A 26,136-nucleotide genomic window follows, 5' to 3' on the forward strand; every position below is an offset into this window, starting at 1 on the left:
CAGCCATCCATTTAACATATTGTCCTTCAACGACTAAAGTGACTTCGTGATTCAGTACCGATGCCTCTCTGAGTCGCCGAATAACTATAGTACCTTAATCAAGCACTGGGCAGTAAGGAGTTTTATTCAAAGTTATCAAACTAACTGATGTGTTCCCCCTTCTTAAGCTTTTACCATCCCCTGATGTGACTCCTACCTCGGGGTTTTCAAGATGTCAATACATCAGGTGAATAATTCGGTACCTTAAGTACCTAACACACCACTCTGTGCCAACAAACATGTCCTCCATATTGGATTATATCATATCAGAGTTAAAGTGTATTATCCGAATTTCCTATTACACACAATACCGCCCTATTATAAGTTCAAGGGAACAAATTTAAAATTAAACGTTGGCCAATCCGCCCTCTGCGCCACATGACAAGCATTATCGACCAAAACATAAATTTAGTACGATACTATTTCAGTAAATAGAGTGCGTTGAAGGCAAATAACATCGCACTTGTGTAATGTTATCTTTGAATGTATGTCGGTATATGTACCCAGGGAGAAAGGCTAGATCGGTTGTGCGATCTGCCTTTGATCCTTTTACATTCTCAACGCCGATTGGGAGACCAAAAGTAGAACAATCAACAGAAGCACCAATTTATTTACCACCTAGGCTCTACCTAGTAGACATCACCTAGTACCCCGGACTCACACCTTGGCCTCAGGCAATGGTCTATTCATCCTTCCACTACAATCAATATCTCAATAAGAACAATAGGGTCCTTGGTTGAATACAGGGTAGTGGCGCTAGTCTGTCACGCTCATTGGCTACTACTCCGTGGGCATACACGCAACAGAAAAACAATAGACATCGAGAAATAGATCTAACTTCAAACCCATAAAGTCAGAAGCGGGCATATAAATATTGATGCAAGCTCAAAAGAAACAACCAGGTAACTATTCAAAGCTCTGCCTTATATCGTGTGTACTAACTTATCGACCAAGGTACAAGGTAAACTCGCAATCATTTGGGTACTGGTCTCGCGTCGGATTGGTGGCTGAAGATCACGTGACGCACACTCCACCTCTCAGGCGCTGTCAGCCTCTCACCCCGTGCAATCAATCCAAATCTTCAGGTTCCTGCCTCTCCACCAAATTGATTCTCCCGTCCCCTACCCACGTCACCGGGCCCCCGATACCCCCAAACACTTCCCGACAGGCAGCCGATAGTATCTAGATGTTGGCTTTGGTCTGCATGTTATACTTTAATGACTTGTGAGTTTCCCATACCCTTCCTGCTCCTTCTTGTCTCTGCCGCGCTCCTGGCTTGCTGGCCTGTCGCCCATCGTCGATCCCACCTCGGCCTCGGCCTTGCCCATCACGATATTGCTTCCTCAAGAGTATTATATACGCAATATTTCGACGAAAGTTGATGGATTCGATGCTCCACGTTCGTCTGGACCCTCCTGTGACCCGATACGCCGCACCCGAGTCACCTGGTTCTCTCAATTGCGAGCTCGGTGCTTCCATCAAGCGACCATCGATAACTTACACGGGATGCGACAAGTACTTCATCTCTATCGTTTCCCTAATATTCAGACGTTCTAGAGGTCGTTTATGGGTCGCCGGAGTCGCGTCATCCCGTTAATCCCTCAAGCGCACACGCCAGACTCGAATATCAGCTAATATCGTCGCGTTTTCAGTAGGTAGCCTGTATCATCACCAACATGATGTCCACCCCTACTTTGGGGGGTCCCTCCAATGGATATTTGTCGCCGGTTGATGGAATCAGCATGTCGTTTGATACAGGAGATCATGCAACCGATAGCGACTCGCATGATGCCCCCGATCTCACACTCGATCAACCATCACCGGCATCCTCAGACGAGGCAAACAACGATTCCAATATTGTCCACGACAATACACACATGTCAGCGAGTGAACAATCCAGCGAAGACAATGCGTCCGATGACGGAGACTTCGATATGGAGGAGAGCCTCCCATCACAGAACGAAGACGCGATGGAAGACCGCGATAGCTCTACCGACTCGAATCGAGCCTCCAAGCGCAAAGCTCCTGTTGAGGAAGACGAGTATATCAAGGCTAATCCAGAGCTCTATGGGTTGAGGAGAAGTGTACGTTGTGAAAAATTTTCACTCAAACTCTCTTCAAGCTTGCTGACAAGAAGATAGACGCGACCTCGGGAACAACGAAAGATTGTAGGTCATCATCGCAATTCGGTATCAGGATGTATCATTGACTCACCTATGCAGGTCGAATCTGATGATTCGGATTCTGAACCCCCTGTCAACCGCCGAACAGTCAAAAGGCGACGTGTTGAATCCTCCCGTCCTTGTAAGTTGCCGATCTCTTATGCGCAATGTCTACCCTCGCCGCCATCACGGTCTAACATGGTCATCTCAGCATCCAAGATTGGAACTCCAACATTACGTGCCTCCACAGCCGATTCCGATTCTGACTCCGACACATATGGCGGCGCTCGCGCAAAGAGCCTGCAGAAGAAGGCTCGAATGCAACGCGAGGCACAGCCAGATCTCGCACTTGCTGAAAAGCGCTGGTCGAGTCGTCGCGCTGCACAGGTACAACAAGGAGCATACGAAGAGAGCGACGTTGACGAGGATGATGATGACGACGAGCTCGCCCCCATGGCCTACACCGTCGACTACATTGATGATTCACCGTATATAGAAAAAGTTGTCCGGCATAGGCTCAAAGACGGATTCGAAATTTCCTATGGGTTGACTAAGAACGACTTCGAATACTTCATCAAGTGGCAGGGCAAGTCGCACTTGCATGACACCTGGGAGACGTTTCAAGACATTCGAGATTATCGAGGTTACCGTAAAGTTGAGAATTACTTTAGAAAGGTGATCGAGTACGAGGTGGACATCCGCGTCGGCGATGATATCCCCCCCGAAACGAAGGAGCAATTTTTCCTTGACCGCGAGCGAGACGAGGAAGCATTCGAGGATTACACCAAGGTCGAGCGAGTGGTCGCTGTACGAGACGGTGAAGACGATACTGAGTATCTTGTCAAGTGGAAGGGCCTCACGTATGAAGAATGCACATGGGAGGTCGCGACAGAAATCAGCGACGCGTTCCAAGACCAGATTGACCAATACCTTGATCGAGCATCACGCTCGTGGCAGTCAGACCGCAAGGAGACGAACCTCGACACAAGATCACGGATGGTCAAGCTCGAGGAGCAACCCGATTTCATCAAAGGCGGCGAACTCCGCAACTTCCAGCTTCGGGGCCTCAACTTCCTATGTTTGAACTGGACAAAGGGCAATAACGTGATTCTCGCCGATGAAATGGGTCTCGGAAAAACGGTACAGACAGTATCATTCCTCAGCTGGCTCCGTAATGCTCGACGCCAGGAGGGACCATCACTCGTGGTTGCTCCTCTCAGTGTTATCCCGGCTTGGTGCGACACTTTCAACCATTGGTCCCCTGACATCAATTATGTTGTCTACCTGGGACCCGAGGATGCTCGAAAAATCATTCGTGAGCACGAGCTGCTCGTAGATGGCAACCCAAAGAAGCCCAAGTTCAATGTCCTTGTCACTTCATACGAGTTTATTCTCCAGGATTGGCAATTCCTGCAGTCTATCAAATGGCAGACGCTCGCTGTCGATGAGGCTCATCGCCTCAAGAACCGGGAATCCCAATTATACAACCGGCTGGTAAGCTTTGGCATTCCTTGCAAGATCCTGATCACGGGAACACCTATTCAAAATAACTTGGCCGAACTTTCTGCTCTGCTCGACTTTCTTAACCCCGGCAAAGTCGACATTGACGAAGATCTTGATTCCCTTTCTGCCAGCGATGCACAAGAGAAACTGCAACAACTTCACAAGGCCATTGCGCCTTTCATTCTGCGACGAACCAAGGAAACCGTCGAGTCAGACCTTCCCCCCAAGACTGAAAAGATTATCCGCGTTGAGCTTTCCGATGTACAGTTGGAGTACTACAAGAACATCCTGACCAGAAACTATACAGCTCTCTGCGACGCCACTAATGGACACAAGAACTCTCTCCTGAATATTATGATGGAGCTGAAGAAGATCAGTAACCATCCTTACATGTTTCCTGGTGCTGAGGAGAAGGTCCTGGCCGGCAGTGTCCGCCGTGAAGACCAAATCAAGGGCTTGATTGCCAGCAGTGGAAAGATGATGTTACTCGATCAACTTCTTTCCAAGCTAAACAAAGATGGCCATCGAGTCCTGATCTTCAGTCAGATGGTTAAGATGCTTGATATTCTTGGCGACTACTGCTCCCTGCGAGGCTACAAGTTCCAGAGATTGGACGGTACTATTGCTGCTGGCCCCCGACGCATGGCCATCAACCACTTCAACGCTGATGACAGCGATGACTTTTGCTTCCTTCTCTCTACTCGTGCAGGTGGTCTGGGAATCAACCTCATGACGGCAGACACTGTCATTATTTTCGACTCTGACTGGAACCCTCAAGCTGATTTGCAAGCCATGGCTCGTGCACATCGCATCGGTCAGAAACGTCCTGTAAACATCTACCGCCTAGTATCCAAGGAGACTGTCGAGGAAGAGGTCCTCGAAAGGGCTCGCAACAAACTCTTACTCGAATACCTAACCATCCAGGCTGGTGTCACCGACGATGGCAAGGCAGCTTTCAAGGAGGAACTCAACAAGAAGGGTCTCAGGGTTGAAGGCCCGTCTTCGTCTGAAGATATCCAAATGGTTCTCAAGATGCGATCATCTAAGATGTTCGAACAGAGCGGCAACCAAGAACGGCTCGAACAACTCGACATTGACTCGATTCTTGAGAACGCTGAGGTCACCAAGACCAAGGTCGACGACAAGATAAACCTAAGCAGTGGCGGCATCGACTGGGACAATTTCATGCAAATTACTGATGTGAAAGTGGATGATATCAACCTTGATTGGGATCAGATTATCCCCGCCGATAAGATCGCCGAAATTAAGGCCGAGGAAGAAAAGAAACAGCATGAGGCCTACGTTGCCAAGGTGGCGGCTGAAAGTGCTCCACGCAGAGCGGCCATCAAGAGCCGCCACAGAGAGAGTGAACGTGATGTTCGCCTCAAGAAACGTCAGAAGGAGCAGCAAGACAAGGAGGAGGATGACCGAAGGCCCGTGCCTCTCGATCCTAAGCGCCCTTTGAACGATAAGGAACAACGTAGTCTAATAAAGGCTTACTTCCGTTACGGCTCAATGGATGATCGCGGGGATGAAATTATCAAGGAAGCCAAGCTGAAAGAAAGGGATCCAGAGTACGTCAAGTCGGTCCTTGATGAATTCATCAAGGCAGCCAAGGAGGCGGTGGACGATAACTATGCTCAGATGGTGGAAGAAGAAAAGAGACTCGGGAAGACTCTCACGAAGAAGGACCGCAAAGCTGTCCTGATAGACTTTGGCGATCTTAAGAAGGTCAATGCTGAAACAGCCATAGAACGTCCGAAGCAGCTTCAGCTTCTCCGACAAGTCATTCGCAGCCACAATGACTGGCACACATTTCGTCTCCCTGACGCGACAAAGGCGGCTAGCTACTCTTGCGCTTGGGGTGCTAAGGAAGATGCCATGCTCCTAGTCGGTATTGACAGACACGGTTTTGGCGCCTGGCCCCAAATTCGAGACGATCCTGATCTGGACATGACAGACAAACTCTTCCTCGAAGAACATCGCGTGGAGAAGAAAGAGGAACGTAGCAAGGGCAACGACAAGATGAAGGCTCCTGGTGCTGTTCACCTTGTTCGGCGATCAGAGTATCTGCTTTCAGTCCTGCAAGCGAAGCACTCTAATGATCGTGGTGTGCAGCGAGCTGTAGAGAATCATCACCGTAACAACAAAAAGACACTTGCCAATGGTCACCGTGGGAGTGCCACAGCGTCTCCTGCTCCGCACAACGGCAAGAAGTCTCGCGACCGTGACAGAGACCACCTCCATGGTGACCTGCACCGATCGCGAAGCCATGCGGAGGAGCGTGGAACCCCGCGACCGGATTTCAAGCGAAAACATCTATCTCATGAAGATAGCCGTAGCCCCAAGCACCGCCGCATCGAGGAGCATCGTCGATCCAGTAAGCATGGAGAGGACAGGGAGAGATCAGAGAAGCGGCGTCACCGGGATGATGAGGACCGTCGTGATGAGCGCCGCGATGAGCGCCGAGATGAACGACGGGATGAGCGACGGGATGACCGGCGACATGATAAACATCGCCTCAGCCACAGTCATCGCGATGAACGTCGGGAAGACCGCCGAGATGACCGACGTGATGACCGTCGTGATGATAGACGACATGATCGACATCGTGAAGATCGTGAGCGTGATCGTGATCGTGATCGCGAACGAGAGCGAGAGCGAGCCCATGACTCGCATCCTCAGGATGAGCGCCGAGCCAAGGCTCTGCGAAGGCTGGACGAACTTCGCCGAATTGGCGACAACAAAGATAAGAGAGCTGAGGACAACGACGCCATGATCTGGTTTCTACTCAAACCGGTCCGAGAGAACTTTGAGAGGATTCTTTCTACCACCAAGGACAACGTCAAGTCAAGCAAGGAGCGGGCGTCTATCTTTGGGGTCGAGCTGGTCGTTATCGGCACTTTTCTCGACGAGAAATTGGCGGCCACTGCTGCTGACGAAGGTCTCAAGAGCAATTTCTGGTAAGTCTTACGATGATGGACAGCGTCTTGTGGCGGACCCAACTAACACTGATGATAGGGACTTTCTGGCAGCTTTGTGGCCCGTAGATGATACAAGCAAGAGCGTCACGGGAAAGCGGTTGAGCAACATGTATCGCACTCTACATTCCCGCAGCAAGGGATCCGGTTCGACCAAAACCAACGGTGCATAGTCACCGCCTCCGTCAGCTTGAGAAAAGCAACGGATGATTCCTAACAAGGAACAATCAGTACGAAACCAAAACAAACACACCTCCCTACCTGTTACGAGCAGATTATACCTGATATTGTTTCATTATGACTTGAGCATCTTTTATCCAGTTTCCGGCATAGGATCGGCGTTTGGTTGTGCATACCTCAAAAGGAAAGGGGCTGTCAGCATGTTTACCCTTTACCACACTTGACTGCATTTTGAGCAAGAGCTAAGTGTGGAAAGATCTGAGATTCAGGTTCAGATCATACCCGGATAGCATGATATAGGACTTGTCACAGGTGGAGTTGTCTCGTCTTGATCGACTTGGCTGTTGCCAGGATTATACACACGTACGTCTGGGGGTGGGGGCATGTCTTATGCATTTGAGCTGGGCTAGCGTTGCGCGTCTTTGTTGAACTGGATTTGTTATCTGGGGCTCGTTGTTGGTCATCTGCTCAGCACACCTCAAGAATAGGAGGTGAGAAGGCGATGCGGAGGTCAACACAATGCATAGAGACCCATATTGTTGTTAGATGAAGATTACTGCATGGTATGGACAGTGGATAAAACAAAGAAACGAGCAACGACTGCCAGGCGATGGCTTCTGCTTGGGCTGATAGAAGCTCTAAACTATAAAGAAAGATGAACAACCCTGAGGTTCTCAGTAACCTGTCCCGCCTTGATATGCATACAAAATCGCTGTGATAGGTACGCAGCAGATGGTGATTGATGCTCATTACAAGGCTGCTGCAAGCTTGCCGCTGGTCGGCCTCCTGCAGGCTGCAACCAACCACAATGTGTGTCACTCGTCATCAGGCTTATTGGCACGGAGGGTGGAAATATGGTTGCTTCTTAGATATCTGATAGTTGCTTTCTTTGAGATGTCCAATATTCTATTCAACTCCCTACCCTAGCTAGTCTCAGCCAGACATGTCAGTGACTAACACCGAGATCGAATGTGCTCGAAACATTGCTCTTCTTTACTACCTTGGTAGAATTGGCTGCAAGCCCCAAAAGAACAGCATTCAAGACTGCGAGCCTATATGCAAAGCAGACATCAACAGGGCACTGTCTTTGCAGGATGAGAAGTCACTCACGTCAACACTGGCGTTTCTTTCGAGTATCCGAGATGACGCTATGAGGGTCACAGCAGTCTGTGTAGAGGAGAGGAAATCTGGTGTTGTGGTGATGATTGCAGCCAATGCAAGACATAGTCATAACTCATCACCGTATCTTGACACTGTCAAGGAAGGGTTTGACAAGATATTCAGATCACTTAATCGGGAGACACCAGGTAGGCCAGGGGACACAGCAAGCATCTTCTGAGCTCTCTAATGAAAATGCCAGTATCTTGTGAGGAACTTCATAGACAGATTATCCGCATCGTCATCTCTATGTGTCGAAGCCGAATCATGAGCAGAGCGAGATTCATCAGGCGCGGCCAAAGACAAGGCTTTAATACCGTGTTAGAGAAAGTCAAGAAAGAAATGGCTCGATTCACAATTAATGACGATAAGAGGGAGTATATGAGACTGAGCCAAGTGCTTATTTCCAGAATAGATGATTTTCAAATCAAGTTGGCACAAGACCCATCCAGCACATCAGCATTGGACAAGAAGCTGGAGTTGATCATAAGCACCTTTGCCGATATATCGAGAATACCAACTCTTTCAATAATGCTGCTCCAAGATATAGGACCGAGGATGGAACCGGAACTGTGCAGTTGCTTATTGAATACCGTTCACAAGTTGGCGCACTATGACACCTGTGCCTGGACACTTGTGAAGCTTTCGAGGACGTATTCGATACTTGGACGTACTTGTACTATCCCCGTCAGACTTGATGACACAGCATTCGTGAAGCCACCAGCAGAAACCATGGTCTTCAAGTTGGAAGAGCATTTGAAGAAGCTTAGAAAGGAGTATCACACTAACTGGGACTTGGATAACTTGGGCCAAAGACTAGCAACGAATACGAAAAGGTTCTGGGAGGACTTCTTGAGAGTTACGAACGAGCCAAAGATTCACGCTGAAATTCAACTCATGTGGCACCTCGAGCGTCACCCGGGCTCGAAGCCTCCCCGAGTTATCGCCTCCAACAAAGATGCGTGTTTCCTATGCAACGCCTTCATATCGTTGCATGGACAGTACATGATACCCAAGACACACGGGAGAATCTACCCTGGATGGAGGTTGCCATGGACTGGGCTCAATGAGACTAGAGGACTCTTTGTCAGAGAACTTGAACGGATTGCTGTGGAAAGACTCAACGTGATACATCAACAGGGGGTTGAGAAGAACGTTGACCCTTTGGAGAGCACAATATCGTTAGCTGCTATTTCTACAACCCCCATGAACAGATCTAGGGAGACGAAAGATATGCAGCCAGGAATGACGCTCACTAATACTGGGATAAACAGCGAGGTTTTAGGGGCGATATGTCTGCTGCAACCTACGAAACCAAGACGATCTACAGCTGGAGTCAAGACAAGGATAACGACAAAGAACCTGGACGCCGAGAGCACCAAAGTCTCATTAATACCCAGAAACTCTCCAATAAGTTCTCAGGAGACCATGGTTCTGGCACAGGAGTCAGCCAATGAAATCGAAAAAGCCCAAGGACAAGCCCCTATTTCAGTTGGAGAGCCAAATGATATCGCGTCCAAGGAGACTGAGTATGAGCTGAGCAAAACCGCAATTCCAGAGACATACCGAACACGCCCGTCGAGCATTTATTTTCCAGAATCGAAGCATTCCGATCACAGATCAGGCCTTGGCTCGACGGCGTGGGAACAAGTAGAGCAGGATTCAACCAAAAGAATGAAGTTCAACTCGTTCAACCTTTACATCGAGTACACATCCTCAGATCCAAACACATCTCAAGTTCTCAAGATCAAGACCAAGAGATTGTCAGTTGAGGAAGCAGAAGAAGTCACGGATGGGAGTGATCACGTTTATGACTTTGACAGTCTGTCAACACTGGCTTGTGACCTTGGAAATTGTCAACAGGTCAAGATGAAGGCGAAGGGCGAGATTTATGTTGTGGATCTAGGCGGTTTTGTTTGTCACGATGAATAATACATGCCATCCCGCCCATTAAGAGGTAAGCTTCTTGAGGTCGTTGCGCGGAAATGAGCTATTCGAGAGCATGAATAAACTCTTGTATTCTGAGCATCACCACGTCGCTCAAAGGGCGTCAACGATAAAATCGAGGTGAAGCATCAGCAAAAAAGCCTTTAGCGAACTCGATCAAGCGATAGTTGACCTATCTCTGTTGAGGTAGGTGGGCATGATAGCTACCACTGTCTGTCTGTTGGGTCGCTTTCGTACTGGAGTTTGAATGGCATATGATGACCCAATGATGCTCATTCTAGCGTCTCAAATGCCGTATCAGAGGAATTGTATATAATAAATGCTTGGATACAATAAAACATGTTCTGCAGTCGCTGGTTGACTTGGACAAATGAGAGGTAAATAAATACAATTAATGACCGACTACGGACTACGAATACCATGGACACATCGTTTCAAGCTCCCATTACCTCTTGAATGGCCATCTCGTATCTTGGGCTATCTACAGTCCGAGCACAACTCACAACACTAGTACCAAGGTAGTTGCAATGGTCATCAAATAATTTGCTGCTGCTCATGTCTCATACATAAACAAATAAACGACGCTCATTGACTGCATCATGATATGCTGTGGATCCGTGGGGAAACACCAAATCACCGCCTGGTCCCTCATCCTCTCCTCTCACTCAATCAATCAATCTCATGCATCACATCCATCGCCTGAATAATCACATCATAATAAATTACTCTGCTTCTTACTAGCACTGCAGTCTACAGCATCTCACCAAGTAACGATCTTAGTACCTCCACCAACACCAACACCAACACCATCACCAACACCAACACTACAACGCCATCATGTCATCCTACACTCTTGAGCGTCAAATCGCAGAGCTCGCCGTGCTACGGGCATCAATCCTCACAAAAAGAGTCCAATCGACCGTCAGCGGCATCTCAAAAGCAGACGAGTCTCCCGTCACCGCTGCTGACTTTGCCGCTCAAGCTGTTCTCATCAGTGCCCTCCGCAAGGCATTTCCCAGCGACAACTTCGTCGGCGAGGAAGATTCCAGCGCCCTTAGAGAAGATCCCGCCTTGAAGCAGCGTGTCTGGGAACTTGCCTCTAGCGCCCACCTCGACAACACAGACGACGAAGCTCTCCTTGCGAGCCCCAAAGATGTTGAGGAGCTTCTTGAGGTGATCGATCTTGGAGGGCGTGGCCAAGGTGGGAGAAAGGGGCGCTTCTGGGTAATGGATCCTATCGATGGAACAGCTACGTTCCTCAAGGGAGAACAATACGCTGTCTCCCTAGCTTTGGTAGAGGATGGAAAGGAGGTCGTTGGTGTTTTGGGCTGTGCGAACCTCAAGCCTGTGGATGATAAAGTTGCAGAGTCGACCATCGACAAAGATGGGCTGGGTCTTATGCTCACCGCAGTTCGCGGACAAGGCACCACGATTCGTAAGATGGACTTCAGCGGCCTCCAGCCAGCTCAGCCTCTTGACAGCGTCTCCAAAGCCTCAAGCCCTGCTGAAGCTCAGATCATCAACTACTCGAGTGGCTCGACATCTCGTCACCACCTCATCCGCAAACTCGCAAGCTCTTTCGGGGCTAGATTCCCCAACATCGAGCTGTACTCATCACATATCCGTTATGCGGCACTCCTCGTTGGCGGCGGTGATTTCCAGCTGCGTATCCCTTCATCTGACGATGTGATGATGCACATCTGGGATCATGCTGGAGCTCAACTTATCTTGACCGAGGCCGGCGGCAAAGTGACCGACCTTGACGGCAAGGATATGGACTTTGGAGCTGGAAGGGACCTGAGCCAGAACAATGGGTTGCTTGCAGCTAGACAGGGCATCCACGCTGCCGTTCTTGAGAGTATGAAGAAGATTCTTGCTGAAGACGCAGCCTCCACTTAACCAGCTATAAAATAAAAGGCTCTATCGAGAATCTCAAAAGATAATGGACCTTAATCCAAGATGCTGGTATCTACGTTCACATCAATATTCTGTACATGCCAAACCCACATCTTACATCAAACTGCTTCGGCCTCCAATCTCCATGCTTCCCTGCCCATCCTTCATTTGGCCACTTCTACCCACCACAAATTCGGTATATATCCTTTGCAATCTGGCCTTCTCCTCTGAACTGATACTCGCCCGTGTGCTATCCAGAGCCTTTATGAGGTGGCCCCATTCAATCACCACCTCCCTCTGGTCGCTGCTCTCCACCTTGGCGTCTGTGTTGGTGGCGGGAGCCCCGTGGATTTGCTTCGACTTCTTACGAGCTATCTTGATCTCTTCAAGCTTTGCCAAAATAGATGCGTTCTCGACCAGAGCAGCAGATTTGCTTTTTGGCGTCGCCTCGGTCAGAGGTTTGGCGTCTTTACCGTAACGGAACTGGACGAAGCTAGGAGTGGTGTTCGACTTGCCATTGGTTCCGTTGGATCGTTTAGAAGTGACTGTAGGTCCATCAACGTCCAAAACATCGTGAATAGCCTCGAGCTGAGCATTGGAAACAAGAGCCTGGAGGTCAGCACCCGAGAAGCCTTCAGTACGGCGAGCAATGTCCGTCAGAGGCCCGTCGGATTCGGTCAACTCGTCCGAGAGTCTGACTTTTTGAAACAGTGCCTTGATGATGTCGACACGATCCTCCAGGGAAGGCATATCGCACAACAAAGACTTGTCCAGACGTCCGGGACGAAGAAGAGCAGGGTCGATCAGATCAGGCCGTGAAGTAGCTGCCAGCACGTAGACACCTGATAATCCCTCGGCACCATCCATCTGTGTGAGAAGCTGGTTTACCACACGATCCGTGACACCTGTAGAGTCATGCCCTCTCTTGGGTGCAATGGAGTCAAACTCGTCGAAGAAAAGTACACATGGCTTCGCAGCCTGGGCCCTATCAAACAGATCTCGAACACTCTTCTCAGAGGCACCGATGTACTTGTTCAGAATTTCAGGACCCTTGACACTGATGAAATTGAGGCCGCACTCGCCTGCAACAGCGCTGGCAAGAAGCGTCTTACCGCAACCGGGATATCCGTAAAGAAGAAGGCCAGACCGAAGGCGTAGTGGACACTGCGCAAAGATGGGCGCATATTTAGTCGGGTATTGTAGCGTCTCCAGGAGCACCTGTCGTGTCTCTTGCAGCCCTCCAATCGACTTGAAGCTTGTTGACGAACTCTGCAGCGACACATTCCTCAATGAGGCTGGCGTGAACCCCTTGAGGGCCTTATCAAAATCAGCCCTTGCCAAGTGAATGGCACCTGTCGAGTCTGGCGACTCAGCAATGGCACGAATGATAGCCCCGTTCCTCGCACGAGACACAAGGACATTGATGTCACCGGGCATATAGCCGTCTGTAGAGCCAGAAATGTCAAGAAAGTCAAGATCGGGATCCAAGATGAAGCCGCTCGTCTTTGCCGGATGGCTCTCCTTACTCGCATGACTAGCGCCGTCCATCCAAGCACCGCTGTCTTCCGTCATGCTGCCGTCAGCAGTTTGTGGTCGACTTTCATCGCTGAACTGTGTCTGAGCTTCCTCAGCCGTTATGGCGTCCTGCATGACAATAGACTCCATCACTCGGCGTCTCGATTCCTTATCAGGCGCCTTGAGTTCAACGATCTCGCGCACAACATGGCCACTGACTACAACACCATTGATTGACTCCTTGCCCTCAGCTGTGGCCAGGAGAACAACACCGCTGTCCCGGGTACAATATTGTCTGACGATCGAGCACAGGATCTCACCGACTTGCCTGCTCCTTCCATTGTCATTGCCGACCTGAAGTTCCGTTTCTACAGGACAAAGCTTATCCAGGTCATCAAGAACTACCACAGTTGTTCCGTTTAAGCGTGCACCCCAGCTGGCGGTGGCGAATAAACGGTTCAAAGTTTCCTTTATCGTTGAGATTCGTGTCTCGTCATTGACTAGTTTCCGGCAAGGGTAGTATAATGTATGGAATAATGAATCTTGTCGTAGTTTTTGTGCCAAGTATCGAGCAATGGAAGATTTTCCGGATCCCATGCCACCAGTGAGAAGCACCGACGAAAGGTGGACAAGATTAGACTGCAAATTTTCCAGCAAAGAGTCGATTCCAACAAGGAGCGACTCGTGGGTTGGTTGACGCTCAAACCCATCCGTTTCGGTCAGCCATGATGGCCGAGGTGTTGGTGGCTGAAAGTCAATGGGTAGTTTAGTATCGAGCCCAAGAAGCCAATTCGCAGCGTCTTTGTTCTCTTGAAAATCACCACCAAAGGTAAATTTAATGATGCCGCCTTCCCAACCCTGAGGAGGATCGAGACCGTCGTATAAGCCCATGATGGAGCCATCTGTCAAGGGTCCTTGAAGAAGCCCATCAGTACCTCTAGCAGCGGCATAGATCTGCCGGAACCGCTTCGCAGATTCTTCTTTCTCAGCCTTGGATTCTCCACCAAACCGCAGGCCTTCGACAGTCTTTGCACTTGAGGCGAAAGGAAAGACCTTGATGCTCTGAACCGCAGTCTTGGGGAGTTGCTGTGGAGCTGCTTGAAGCTTTACTATCCCGCCAACCATGCCAGAACACCCAAGACTTGCACAAAGGGGTGACGAAAGAGCAACCGATTGACTGTTGGGGGGGTCAATCCATGATCTAAGATGAGCAATGACTTTTGTGGCCGCAGTCGTCCCAGCAGGAACGCCGCCTTCTTCTGTTTGAGGCTGTTGCAGACCAGCTGGTCTAATGACATCGACCGCGACATAGTTGACCCCTTTGAAGGCTTCGCCGGAGACAAGGTCATGATCAACCCAAACACTCAAGTCCTGAACCAGGGGCCCTTCATCAAACCATTCTTCACATGAGCTTCGGTCAAGACCACGCAGAAACATGGTAGGTCTTCGCTCTTCCTTGGTGCTTCGCCGGCGCACCGTGCTGGTCGCGCTTCGTTTGGACTTGGAAGTGCTGGCTACGCTGCGGTGGTCGCCCGAGCTGTGCGAGCTCTTTTGCCTCGTCTTTGGCGCAACGATGACCTCGGCATCGGGAGATATCTTTGCGAATGGCAAGTCGGCCGGGGGCGGAGGATCCAGCGAAATGACTTTGATATTTGCGGTCGATGTCGGAGATAGATGCAGTGACAACGCATGGGGCTCGACGGGGTTGTCGCCAATTTTGTATAGCGGGTTCGGGAGCGCTCGAATTTGAGAGATGAGATTCAGTTCGAGGAATGTCGCATGTAGCTCAATGATCTCCCAGTCCTCCGGTGTAAGGGGTTCAATGTTGATCGTATGCGCCAGCGGAGGATCGAGATGAATGGTGGCCGTGATCTTCTGCCCTTCTGATATACCTAGTGACTTGGCTAGTGTGGCATCGAGTTCGACAAGCTGAACCTCCTGATCGCGGGATGACCGCGAGCTGTTGAGTCCATCACGGGTCCCTGGAGGAGCGGTCCTCCTCTTGCTGGGCATGCCTGTCCATCCTACGAATATGGAGCGCTGCTGGGAGCCGGCTCCAGTCGGCGAGGCCTCACGATAGCTGAGCTCAATGATGACATTTTGTGCAGGCTATAAGTTATAGTCAGAAAATCGCCAGAGAAAATCAGTGAAGAGGAAAGTCCCTACAGTGTTGACATTGACTAGGAGGGAGACCAGTGATGTAGGAAGGTTGACCAAACAGCTTTTGAGGTGAGATAGGGAGATTTCCGCTGGGACGGACTGCGCATTTCGTCTGGGAGGCATGATGCGCTTGAGCAATTGAGAAGACTCGAATTCAATTGAGTCGGCCTCTTGCGGGAGGATGTTATTACTTGTCGGTGGGAAGAAGCAGAAGACTTCAGCTCAGGTGCCGAAACATTTCCGATCTGGAGTCCCTTTCTCGTCCCGCAGCCGAGGTCCCTACACGTGCTCGGTGATCATCCCCGTCCCTTTCCCCAGCTTTATGGCTTCAGTGGGTGGCCCATGCTTTCCTGCGATACCGCTGTGGCCGTGGCTGCAGCCGTGGCTGAGGTCAATTAAGCTCCATGTGCGGCTGTGCGTCGCGGAACGCGAAAAGACGCGTTCGATGTGCGCGCTTGCAAGGCAGGGGCCCATCGCAACCACCGTTGCCCCCCTGTGACTGGCCCCGAGTCCACTCAATTTGTGCATCGCGATCGCATCTCTCCATTCACAGCAACGCACGAACTCGAATTACAGCGCTCTTCAGATTTGAGATCCTTACAAGATTTCCTCACAATGGCGCTGCGCGAGTTCAAGGCCCCTGTCAGCTATGAGAAGCAGCAACGTCAGTAGATTTACTGCTCCTCCTGCGCTTAGCTCCCCGCATAAGCTAATCATCGGTATAGATGCTTTTCAGGAGTTCTTGACGGGATTCAAGACATCGCCAGAGCAAACCATCACAACTGCACTAGGCAATATCACCATCGGAGAAGATGACCTCGACGACGAGTATGATTTAATGGACGAGGATGGGCAAGATGTGAACCGGCAACAAGCGAAGGAGCGCCGTGCTCCTCAGTACAAGTACAAGAATATGCTGCAGCAACTCTCGGATCGAACGATTGACGAGGCGACGATTGATCTTGACGATTTAGCAACCGTATGATTTCCGATACTCCCTTCTCCAGCAAAGTACTAACAAACGCGTAGTGGGAGAATCAAGCGTTTGACGGTGAGGACAGTATGAGACTTGTTGATTCCATCGAGATGAACACAAAACACTACGTCGAGATATTTTCCCGAGCTGTGGACGAGGTCATGCCTCCAATGAGCGCAGATGTAAAGTGAGTGCGCAAGTGACCTAAATGTTGATGCACCACATTGACCAGCGAATAGCTTCAAGGACGATGTTCTCGACGTATTGATGGCTCGACGACAAATCCGAAACCGAGAACTAGACGAAGCCGCTGAGCGAGACCCTACTGCTGCAGATGACAAGTTCCCTGCCGAGCTCACTCGCAGGTACACCCTCGTGTTCAAGCCCCGGACTAGCACCTCAAGTCAATCCTCAAAAGCTTTGGCGGTTCGACAAGTGCGCGGCGAGCACTTGGGTCATCTTATCACCATTCGTGCGATCGCCACTCGAGTTTCTGACGTCAAACCCATCGTTCAAGTCAGCGCCTACACTTGTGACAGATGTGGCTGTGAAATCTTCCAGCCTGTTACTGACAAGCAATATGGCCCTTTGACTATGTGCCCCTCTGAGGACTGCAGGCAGAACCAGGCTAAGGGTCAACTCAACCCTTCGTCAAGAGCCTCAAAGTTCTTGCCTTTCCAGGAGGTCAAAGTCCAGGAGATGGCCGAGCAGGTCCCAATTGGCCAGATTCCTCGAAGTCTTACCGTCCTCTGTCATGGCACTCTTGTCCGCCAGATCAACCCTGGTGATGTTGTCGATATCTCAGGCATCTTCCTTCCCACCCCTTATACAGGTTTCAAGGCGATGAAGGCTGGCCTGCTCACTGATACTTATCTCGAGGCACATCACGTTCTCCAGCACAAAAAGGCGTACAGTGAGATGATTGTCGATTCCACACTGGTCCGCCGGATTGACAAGTACCGCCAGACTGGCCAAGTCTACGAACTGTTGGCAAAGTCGATTGCTCCCGAAATCTTCGGACATCTTGATGTCAAAAAGGCTCTTCTCCTTCTGCTTATTGGTGGTGTGACGAAGGAAATGGGAGACGGAATGAAGATTCGTGGCGACATCAACATCTGCTTGATGGGTGATCCTGGTGTGGCCAAGTCTCAGCTTCTCAAGTACATTTCAAAGGTCGCTCCTCGTGGCGTCTACACTTCAGGTCGTGGAAGCAGTGGTGTCGGTCTCACGGCTGCCGTTATGCGTGATCCTGTCACGGATGAAATGGTTCTCGAAGGTGGTGCTCTCGTCCTGGCCGATAACGGAATCTGCTGTATTGATGAGTTCGACAAGATGGACGAGACTGACCGTACTGCCATTCACGAAGTAATGGAACAGCAAACAATTTCCATTTCAAAGGCTGGAATCTCAACAACCCTTAACGCCCGCACCTCTATTCTTGCCGCCGCTAACCCTGTTTATGGACGATATAATCCTCGAATCTCCCCTGTCGAAAATATTAATCTCCCCGCCGCGCTCTTGTCCCGTTTCGATATCTTATTCCTGCTTCTTGATACCCCTACGCGCGAAACAGATGAACAGCTTGCCAAGCACGTTGCGTTTGTACACATGAACAGCCGACATCCCGATATCGGCACGGATAATGTTGTCTTCAGTCCTCATGAAGTGCGATCCTACATCGCCCAAGCAAGGACATACCGACCTGTCGTTCCTGAAACCGTCTCTGAGTACATGATCAAGACATACGTACGCATGCGAGACCAGCAGCAGCGCGCTGAGAAGAAGGGCAAGCAGTTTACCCACACAACCCCTCGTACCCTCTTGGGTGTTGTCCGTCTAGCCCAGGCCCTGGCCCGACTTCGATTCAGTAATGAGGTCACTCAAGACGATGTTGACGAGGCTCTCAGACTAGTCGAGGCTAGCAAAGAAAGTCTGAACAATGATCTTGGCACTGGTCGAGCGCACGCGGATCCCAGCAGCAGAATTTATAATTTCGTCAAGCAGCTTGCTGATGCCGGCCAATGTCGTCCTGAGGATGCCGATGGCGAGGACGAGCTCGGTATTGAGCTGAGCATGACGCAATTAAAGGCTCGAGTCATCGCCCGGGGCTTTACCGCCGACCAGTGGTCCAACGCTGTGCAAGAGTACACCACCATGGATGTAAGTTTTTGAAGAGACACTCCTTGGTATATGAACAAATCACTAACTATCGTTAACAGATCTGGCAAACCACCAGGAATGGTGCAAGACTGGTATTTGTTAACAACGAACCCGATAACGACCAAGAGGATGACATGGACTTTTGAGAGCTGGGCATGTAACGAAGTGAGATGTTCTATGTAAAGGTCTGGCGTTTTGGCATATGAAGGTAGATGAGAATAGTCTGCTGGTAGAGCTCTGTCAATGATGAGAATTAGGCATCAAGTTTCTACCACAACAAACTCCAACCAATGACTGAACTCAGCTGTAATACACATCACAAAGCTTTAATCGTTCTTGTAGCACAGGTGGTTTGCAAAGAAGCCGTGCATATTTCGGGTTTCAAACACGAGTATTGTACATTTCTAGAATACATCTACAGTCTCATTTGCATCAATGCAGCACGCTCCATCTCACCAACATTACCATGGCCGCCCACGGTCCACTTCTCGGATACTGTCCTTGAATTGAGAACATGTCGGAAAAGCCCGCTGGCGCCCCAGTATTCCATTAAAGAGCGAGCCTCGTCCTTCGTGATACCTTCAAGACGGAGGACCCAGCTGTTCTTCAGGGCCTCGTACACACGCTCGTCGTATTTACGCTCGTAGGGGTCAGGCTTGGGGATCTCACGGCCCGCCTGGCCAGCCTCGAGCTGCGAGAGAACAAGCTCTTGTGAGGGATGGTGATGGGAGTTGTTCTCTGAGGTAGCGGCGATGACAGCACCGCCATTAGGGAGAGGAGTCTTGCCAGATAGGGCGTCGATGAAGAGGCGGACAAGAGCCAGTTCATGGGCATGGACCTCTTTAAACGAGGGGTCTCTATAATCACTGATCTTGTTGATGTGGGCAAGACCGTCGAGGGCAAAGAGTACCGGGGGTCGCCCAGGCAGTGTGAGCTCAGTCCATAGGGCAAGGAGAGTTGGCCATGCGTACTCAGCCTCCTTTGCGCTGAGAGCCAGATCAGCGAGTGTAGCGCCCTCCTTGAGGTTAGTGAACTTGGACCAGTCCTTCTCGATGTTGAGCTTTTCAAGAACTACACGGTTGGCTCTGTAGAGGCTCTGTATCATCTTGAGACAGAAGATGGGTTGGGAGAACTGCATTGGCTCAGTCTCGGGAATGGGTGAGTATTCAGTGTTTCCGTTGGTCAGATCCTGACCTGTTATGGTTAGTTAGAGGCATAAAGACGTGAAGAGGTCCTTTGGGGTTATGTACCTTCGGGGACATGGAATACCACCCAGTTGTTAAGAAGCGCATATGCCATAGCCTGCAGCATGGCCATACTCTTTCCAGACAGTTTGCTGCCCGTCAACACACACTTAAGAGCCTTCTTTTCCTTGGCCGATAGCTCAAGTTTCTTCATCAACTCTACCGTCTCTTTGCGCTGCAGCACATGAGGTTTTCTGAATAGGTTCCATGTCTGTGTCGTCTTGAAAGCCTCGAGGGCACGGAGATGATCCACAACCTGGTCAGGAATAGCAAACATCTTTCCAGCACTCTCAGCCTTGGTCATGTTACTGGCATCCAGATTTTCAAGGCCTGCGACAGGTAGAGCACTGTTATTGCTCAGCTGGATGCGCTTTCGGAAGGCCTTTCGCTCGCCAGGCTGAGGTTTTCGAACAGGCGTCACATTGGCACGTTTCTTATAGGACTTCTTGACCTTCTGGGGAAGATCTCGGCGGCTCTTGATTGCCGGAGGAGCTGAGACGGCGAGAGCAGCGGTTGAAGTTGAAAACGGGGCGAGGAGGACCGGTTGAATTCGAGGAGCCCTGGGAATAGTCGGCCTCATGAGGCATCGAAGCGAATTGGCGGATGCCATTGCTCGCAATAGTATCCCAAATTGGCGTCGGGAAGGCTCTTCGTAGATATCGATGATGAGAACGACGTCTATCGTAGAATTGACGCCAATTGGGCCGGTTCTAGGACGCTCGTCTCGAGGCCGTCGTCAGCTGAAGTTGAATGCCACTTCGAAAATCTCGGGTGGATTAAACCACACACCTCAAAGGTACTGGGTAAGAGAAAGATTGGGGCTCTGTGATTGGCTTATACACACTGTATCGGAAAAACGGCTGCCCACTGATCCGACATGCCTTATCGGTGCAGGAGGACCTCAGAAAAAAATGTTCCAGGAGCAGTACGACAGCAAGAGAGCGCATCGCAACGACAAAACCGTTCATCCTTCGGCAAGTTTATCACGATTTCCAAGAGACCTCAACATCAGCCTCTATAAATACTATTTGCTTCCACGAATATCACAATGGCGCTCCCAAGCTCTAAGCCAAAGCTGCCTGTCGCAGTCGAGAAGCCCACGCCCTACACATTCGATCTCGGCCATCTTCTCGCAGAGGACCCCAACCCCGTCACTCTCGACCGCGATAATCTCGAGCAGTCCCTCGCAGAGCTTGCCCGCGACGGCGCCCAGTCTCTCATCAACCAGTTCCTCTCCACCTGCCCTCTCAACTCCACCGCCGAGGGCGTCCTTCTCACCCTTCCCGCCCCGAGCACCCGTCTCCCCCGCGAGAAGCCCGTTCCGCAGGCCAAGCCTCCTACTAAGTGGGAGCGCTTCGCTGCTAAGAAGGGCATTAAGCCCAAGACTCGCGAGCAGCGTCGCAACCTTGCCTTCGACGAGCAGACAGGCGAATGGCAGCGCAAGTGGGGATACAAGGCTCTCAACAAGAAGGGCGAGGACTGGCCCATTGTCGAGGTTGATATGGAAGCCGAAAAGAAGCGAAAAGAGGGTACCTCAATTCGCGCCGATGGTCGAAGAGAGCGCAAGGAGAGAATCAAGCGCAACGAGCGAAAGATGCGCAAAAACCAGGCTCAAGGCACAGGAAAATAGGCGGCGACAGCTTTGAAGGGGAACGGGATTGGTCGGCAATTTATTGTCAGCCTTGGTCAAGACTACTGCTGTTGAGCATGGAGCGGCGTTCAGGACATTGGCGTTTCGAAATCGGCATGTTAAAAGCTAGGGACTTGGGATGGTTTAGACGTTCAGCTTTCGAAGAAAAGAATGAAAAGGAGAAGGCGCTGCAGCTGTCAATCTCCATGCTGTCAGGTACTCACCAGACCATGTCTAAATGTTGTCCATGTACCCCGAATGTGCGTCACGACGAAATACAACAACAAAGGATTCTCCTCCCACGTGACAGTTGATGTTGATGAAGATTATACAATTAATGGATAAGCGATTTCCGGTAGAGTATATTTACCAATGTCCAGGCACTATCTACTAAGTAGGAGGTAACCTCTGCCAATTTCAACTCTGCTACCCAACAACCCCCTCTCCTTTCCCAGCGGTTTTGAGTCATCAGAAACAGATATACTCGATATTTTGGTAATCTGCATGCTCTTCTCTTGCTTGGAGTGCCTTCATTTCACTGCAGCATGACGGCCAAACACGATTCTTATCAAGGCAGCTTGCCTCATCAGAGTGCTCGATAGCGAGCTACATAATCAAATTGGGCAAGGACGCAGTATGTTTGTCAATAAATCATCAGAATCAGAAACGCTGGAACTTCAAACAAGATCCCCCAATAACAAAGGGTGCAAGACACCCCTGGACGATATTCTCCTCAAAATGCATCATGGGGTATACCAAACAATAGAAAAGACAAAGTGTAGGTCAAGAACATCACTCGCTTGGTGCCGTGGATTGGTGAGCCAAATTTAAAGCATTCCTTGAATGTTTTGCTCGATTGCACATTGCCAAACCGTGCCAAACTGTTGGACCACTGTCCAGAAACGCCAGGCGTTAGTAGCAACCAAAAATGCGCAATCAAATCGAATGGCAAGGTCATAAGGGCGTGCCATCATGAATGGGCTATCGCCGAAGGATGAAGTCAGACTCTACATAGCAGAGGCCGTGGTTGATAGTTGACACATTTACCCTCAGTTGAGGTAGAGTCGCAAGGAGGCGCTGAGAAAGATTAGGCACTTGGTGCATTCTCATCCCTCAGGGGCCTAAAGACCTCTATTTCTTTGAGGTATGGTCTTTCTGCCTCAGCTATCCTTTTGGCCACCTCCATGGGTAGCCGGGCGTGAATATGCTCGGAATACAGCGTAACGTCAGGATATCTCTGACTTCAGAAGCCGAGGGGAGATAAAGGCATTATGGGCGACAAAGGCCGCAGTTCGCTCGAGGTTCTGCCCAACTCGCGGTCGCTATTGATGGTCAAGGCAGTTGGGGCAGTCGATTCGTTCGAGACGACGCTGCCGTTGGAGGGGGATATCTGGAGCTGTTTCTTCTTCAGCTTTGGTTGCTGGTCGTTGGGGCTGAGGCGGCCTGACTGCTTGCTGCTCCCCGAAGAGGACAGTTGTCGTCGGTCGTCCTCCGACTCATCTTGTGGTCTTGGCTTCGCTGGTTCAGCGAGACCCCTTGGCGGAGGCTGGTCGAAGATCATGTATTCCTCCTCGATATACTTGGCCTCGTTCTTGCATCCTCTCCAACAGTCGCGCCAGTCGCACACCAAGAACTTAAAGCAGAACGCGTCGATCTTCATGCACGGCTGGAAGCAGATGCACAGGTTCCTAAAGTCCATCTTGTTTTTATCCGAGTGAGCTAAGAGAAGACTGAGGTGGCATGTAATGGCAAAAAGCAGATAATAGTTGAAAGGGGAGAGATTCGAGAGCTCTTCGATAAGTAGCTCAGGAACTTCCTCAGCACCTGCGCATTCTCTCGCGATTCGATCCTGTGCCGCTTTAGGAAACAGCTCGTCGGGAAGTTCTCGTAGCCAAGCCTTTAGCATCGAACCAATTATGTTGATGTCGTAAAGGTCGCGCTCGTTGAACAGGTTGACATCGAATTCTGTTCCGAGTTAAGTTGAGTTCCTTCGTTTATCAGGAAGATGGTATAAACTTACGTTCATCGAACTTGCGCTGCCATTTCTTGATCTGAGGCCCACTGCCCGGAACACGATAAAGACCCTCGACTTCGCATCCCTTGTAGTTTAGATAATCTATTGCTCGCCAAGGAAAGGCAGGCATCCAGAACTCTGTCTTATCCCTTGAATCCTCGAGGCGCTTTGATATTCTCGTCAATCGTGTTTGTTCAACTAGTGGTAAGTTGATAACTTTTACTTGATAATGTTCATCGTCAAGAGCATCCTTATCCTCTCGACCACCACGCCCACTTTTGTTGAAAAAACGGTCACTCAGCATGCCAGCGGCACGGGTACCAGAGCTCTTGAGGCCATTGAAAAAAGAGCCTCCGTTCTCGTTCAGGGAGGACGGTTGGGTCTTTGATTCCTTGTCGCGTTGTGCCCTTCTGGTAGAAGACGAATCTCTCGGCGCGCGGTCCTCGGATCGATTTCGGACTGCAGAGTTCATCATGTCTCTGATAGAACGATCACCGCCTTGGTTCGCAGTCTTGTACGGCACAGAATTCAGGTGCAGTTCAGGTTCGTTGCCTTGACGAGGAGAAGAGGCCGGGTTCAGCTCGGGGCTGGCGTCTTCTTTGTCGCGATTGGATCGGCTGCGGTTCAGTAGACCAAAAGGCTTCGACCTCCCTTTCTTTGTTGAAGACTGAGGTGAAGCGGTATCGTAGTCGCCAGCGGATGATAAGGACAAGTCGCTTCGAAGAGGATCGGCGGAGACAGGTTTGTGTAGAGTATGTTCGGTGTATGAGGCACTTGGGCTTGGATCGTGTTTGTCTGCATCATGTCAGCAGTTGGTCATGGACCTAGCCTGCGCGCGATGGCTAAAGTATAACGGATCGTCCCAACTAAGCTTGGCTCAATGTTTACATACCTCCGTGTCTTGGTCGATTGGATCCGTCACTGCCCCTCGACAATACCTGGGCTCTCGTCTCGGTTTGTTTACGGTGGTGGGCATGCGATTGAGACTGACTTGAAGATTTGTTTTGCTTATTAAAATGGAAGAACCCGTTTTTAGCACCTTTCTTTAGTTCGCTTGGGATTGGTTGTTGTATCGATTTAGACTGCGTGGTAACCGCAGTTGTTGCTAGTGGATCAGGTAGATGGTCTTCAAGTGTAGAAGAGATAGAGGGATAGGTCGAGGGATCCTCGCGCGTCTGCCGTAAAGGCTGTCTTGGTACGGATTCTTCCCTACTCCATTCGGTAGATGTTGTGGCAGTTGAGGGCCGTTGTACAGGTATTGGCACCGGTGCTGATGGTTGTGGTTGTGGCGTTGACGATGATGGCTTCCCCTCTGCAGTTGCGTCTGCTAATGCAGATGTCGTGTGTGACGCTTTCCTGTGCTTTCCACCTTGGTTTCTCAAGGGTGAAAACCGACTATGGAAAGGAGAGGAGCGGGGAGACCGGGGCGATTTGGACTCGACTGGCGACACACCTGGAGAAACGGTTTCAGTAGTCGGCGAATCGTCTCTACTGCGTAAAGCAGCACCAGATTCAGACTGGGATTGTGCTTGGGCTTGGGCCTGAGGCGAAGTCTGAGACGAAAGCGCCAGCGGCTGCGGTGCCGCCTTACGACCCATTCTGAATCCTGTCTGCTCACGGCGCAGTCTCACAATCGTTGTCGCAGACGTAGACACAAACGCGGGCCCTGCTTCGCAAACTCCCACTCCCACGGTGGGCGAAACGGGAGGGGGTTCAAACAGCGGGCCAGGGGGGGATCGGTCTGTTGTGCCTCTATTCTTCAATCCGATCTTGTTGCGGGTCACAGTCGGATAATTGAGCAAGACCAGCCTGTGAAGGCAGGACCTCAAGCCGGAGAAAATAGATGTGGTCAGGGCAGTAGAGAAGGGGAATTTGACGATTGGTGGCCGTTGAGGAGGTGGGCGCGTCAACGATTCTAGTGGTGGTGGTAGTGCTGGTTGGCACTGTTGTGTAGCTAGGTCAGGGGGAGTCCAATATAGATGGAAAGCATGGGGGCAGAAGCCAAGCTGTGGGGAGGTCGAAATAGAACTAGGATATAAGGGCAAAAAAAGGAAAGGGAAAGGGAGAAGAAGCAGGTCGGTCTGTATTTTGAAGATGGTAAAAGGGAAGTCTTGTAGCCTCAAAATGAATGCCCTCTCGCCTCTGCAGGCGGTGTTGTTGTTGTGTTGTATCGTGTTATGCTATGCAGCTGGGTGCACTGTCGACTGCTAGATAGGTCCTTGGTAATGTCGTATTGCGTTGGGTTTTTGTCAGGCTTCAGTAATGGGTCATTCAATATTATAACCGTAGTAATATCAATCCAATATTATTCGATCGTGGTAGGGCTAATACTAATGCCCGGCATTGGTGTGTCAAAAATGTCCGAATCCCAGCCGTCAGTAGGTTGCTTTGGAGAAGAGTGCCGCTGGATACACAACAGTCGGTAGCCCCGAGTAACCTAGTTGTTCTAATCAACGAGGTAAAAGCCTGCATATAAAGCTTACTGTTGACCACTCCACAGAACGATTGCGTACGGTCGAGTAAAGGTCAGGTATCAGAGTAAGTAAGGTAGCTAGTGCATCCTTGAAGTGT

The 26,136-nt window shown here is 50.4% G+C and overlaps 8 protein-coding genes across 8 annotated transcripts; 5 read left to right on the top strand and 3 right to left on the bottom strand.

Annotated features, from left to right (window-relative positions):
* Positions 1–1,781: 1,781 nt before the first annotated feature.
* On the top strand, positions 1,782–6,858 carry FMAN_04305 (uncharacterized protein; the record flags this gene model as incomplete). The annotated part of the gene is made up of 5 exons (XM_041829001.1): positions 1,782–2,123; positions 2,181–2,207; positions 2,262–2,343; positions 2,413–6,667; positions 6,726–6,858. 5 exons carry the CDS (start codon positions 1,782–1,784, stop codon positions 6,856–6,858), a joined length of 4,839 nt encoding a protein of 1,612 aa, XP_041679808.1.
* A 950-nt stretch (positions 6,859–7,808) lies between these two features.
* FMAN_04304 (uncharacterized protein) lies at positions 7,809–9,955 on the top strand (the record flags this gene model as incomplete). Its single annotated transcript, XM_041829002.1, has 2 exons — positions 7,809–8,172; positions 8,226–9,955. 2 exons carry the CDS (start codon positions 7,809–7,811, stop codon positions 9,953–9,955), a joined length of 2,094 nt encoding a protein of 697 aa, XP_041679809.1.
* An 852-nt stretch (positions 9,956–10,807) lies between these two features.
* FMAN_04303 (related to 3`(2`),5`-bisphosphate nucleotidase) lies at positions 10,808–11,869 on the top strand (the record flags this gene model as incomplete). Its single annotated transcript, XM_041829003.1, has 1 exon — positions 10,808–11,869. One exon carries the CDS (start codon positions 10,808–10,810, stop codon positions 11,867–11,869), a length of 1,062 nt encoding a protein of 353 aa, XP_041679810.1.
* A 111-nt stretch (positions 11,870–11,980) lies between these two features.
* FMAN_04302 (putative peroxin-1) lies at positions 11,981–15,664 on the bottom strand (the record flags this gene model as incomplete). The annotated part of the gene is made up of 2 exons (XM_041829004.1): positions 11,981–15,490; positions 15,548–15,664. 2 exons carry the CDS (start codon positions 15,662–15,664, stop codon positions 11,981–11,983), a joined length of 3,627 nt encoding a protein of 1,208 aa, XP_041679811.1.
* A 492-nt stretch (positions 15,665–16,156) lies between these two features.
* On the top strand, positions 16,157–18,823 carry FMAN_04301 (putative DNA replication licensing factor; the record flags this gene model as incomplete). The annotated part of the gene is made up of 5 exons (XM_041829005.1): positions 16,157–16,205; positions 16,267–16,520; positions 16,571–16,704; positions 16,757–18,677; positions 18,737–18,823. 5 exons carry the CDS (start codon positions 16,157–16,159, stop codon positions 18,821–18,823), a joined length of 2,445 nt encoding a protein of 814 aa, XP_041679812.1.
* Positions 18,824–19,092: 269 nt separating this feature from the next.
* Positions 19,093–20,531, bottom strand: FMAN_04300 (uncharacterized protein; the record flags this gene model as incomplete). Its single annotated transcript, XM_041829006.1, has 2 exons — positions 19,093–19,871; positions 19,928–20,531. 2 exons carry the CDS (start codon positions 20,529–20,531, stop codon positions 19,093–19,095), a joined length of 1,383 nt encoding a protein of 460 aa, XP_041679813.1.
* Positions 20,532–20,969: 438 nt separating this feature from the next.
* On the top strand, positions 20,970–21,551 carry FMAN_04299 (uncharacterized protein; the record flags this gene model as incomplete). The annotated part of the gene is made up of 1 exon (XM_041829007.1): positions 20,970–21,551. The coding sequence occupies one exon, from the start codon at positions 20,970–20,972 to the stop codon at positions 21,549–21,551; it is 582 nt and encodes a 193-aa protein (XP_041679814.1).
* Positions 21,552–22,794: 1,243 nt separating this feature from the next.
* Positions 22,795–25,163, bottom strand: FMAN_04298 (uncharacterized protein; the record flags this gene model as incomplete). Its single annotated transcript, XM_041829009.1, has 3 exons — positions 22,795–23,516; positions 23,572–24,360; positions 24,458–25,163. The coding sequence occupies 3 exons, from the start codon at positions 25,161–25,163 to the stop codon at positions 22,795–22,797; spliced, it is 2,217 nt and encodes a 738-aa protein (XP_041679815.1).
* Positions 25,164–26,136: the final 973 nt, after the last annotated feature.

This window comes from Fusarium mangiferae, assembly GCF_900044065.1.
Source record: "Fusarium mangiferae strain MRC7560 genome assembly, contig: FMAN_scaffold003, whole genome shotgun sequence".
NCBI classification, from domain to species: domain Eukaryota; kingdom Fungi; phylum Ascomycota; class Sordariomycetes; order Hypocreales; family Nectriaceae; genus Fusarium; species Fusarium mangiferae.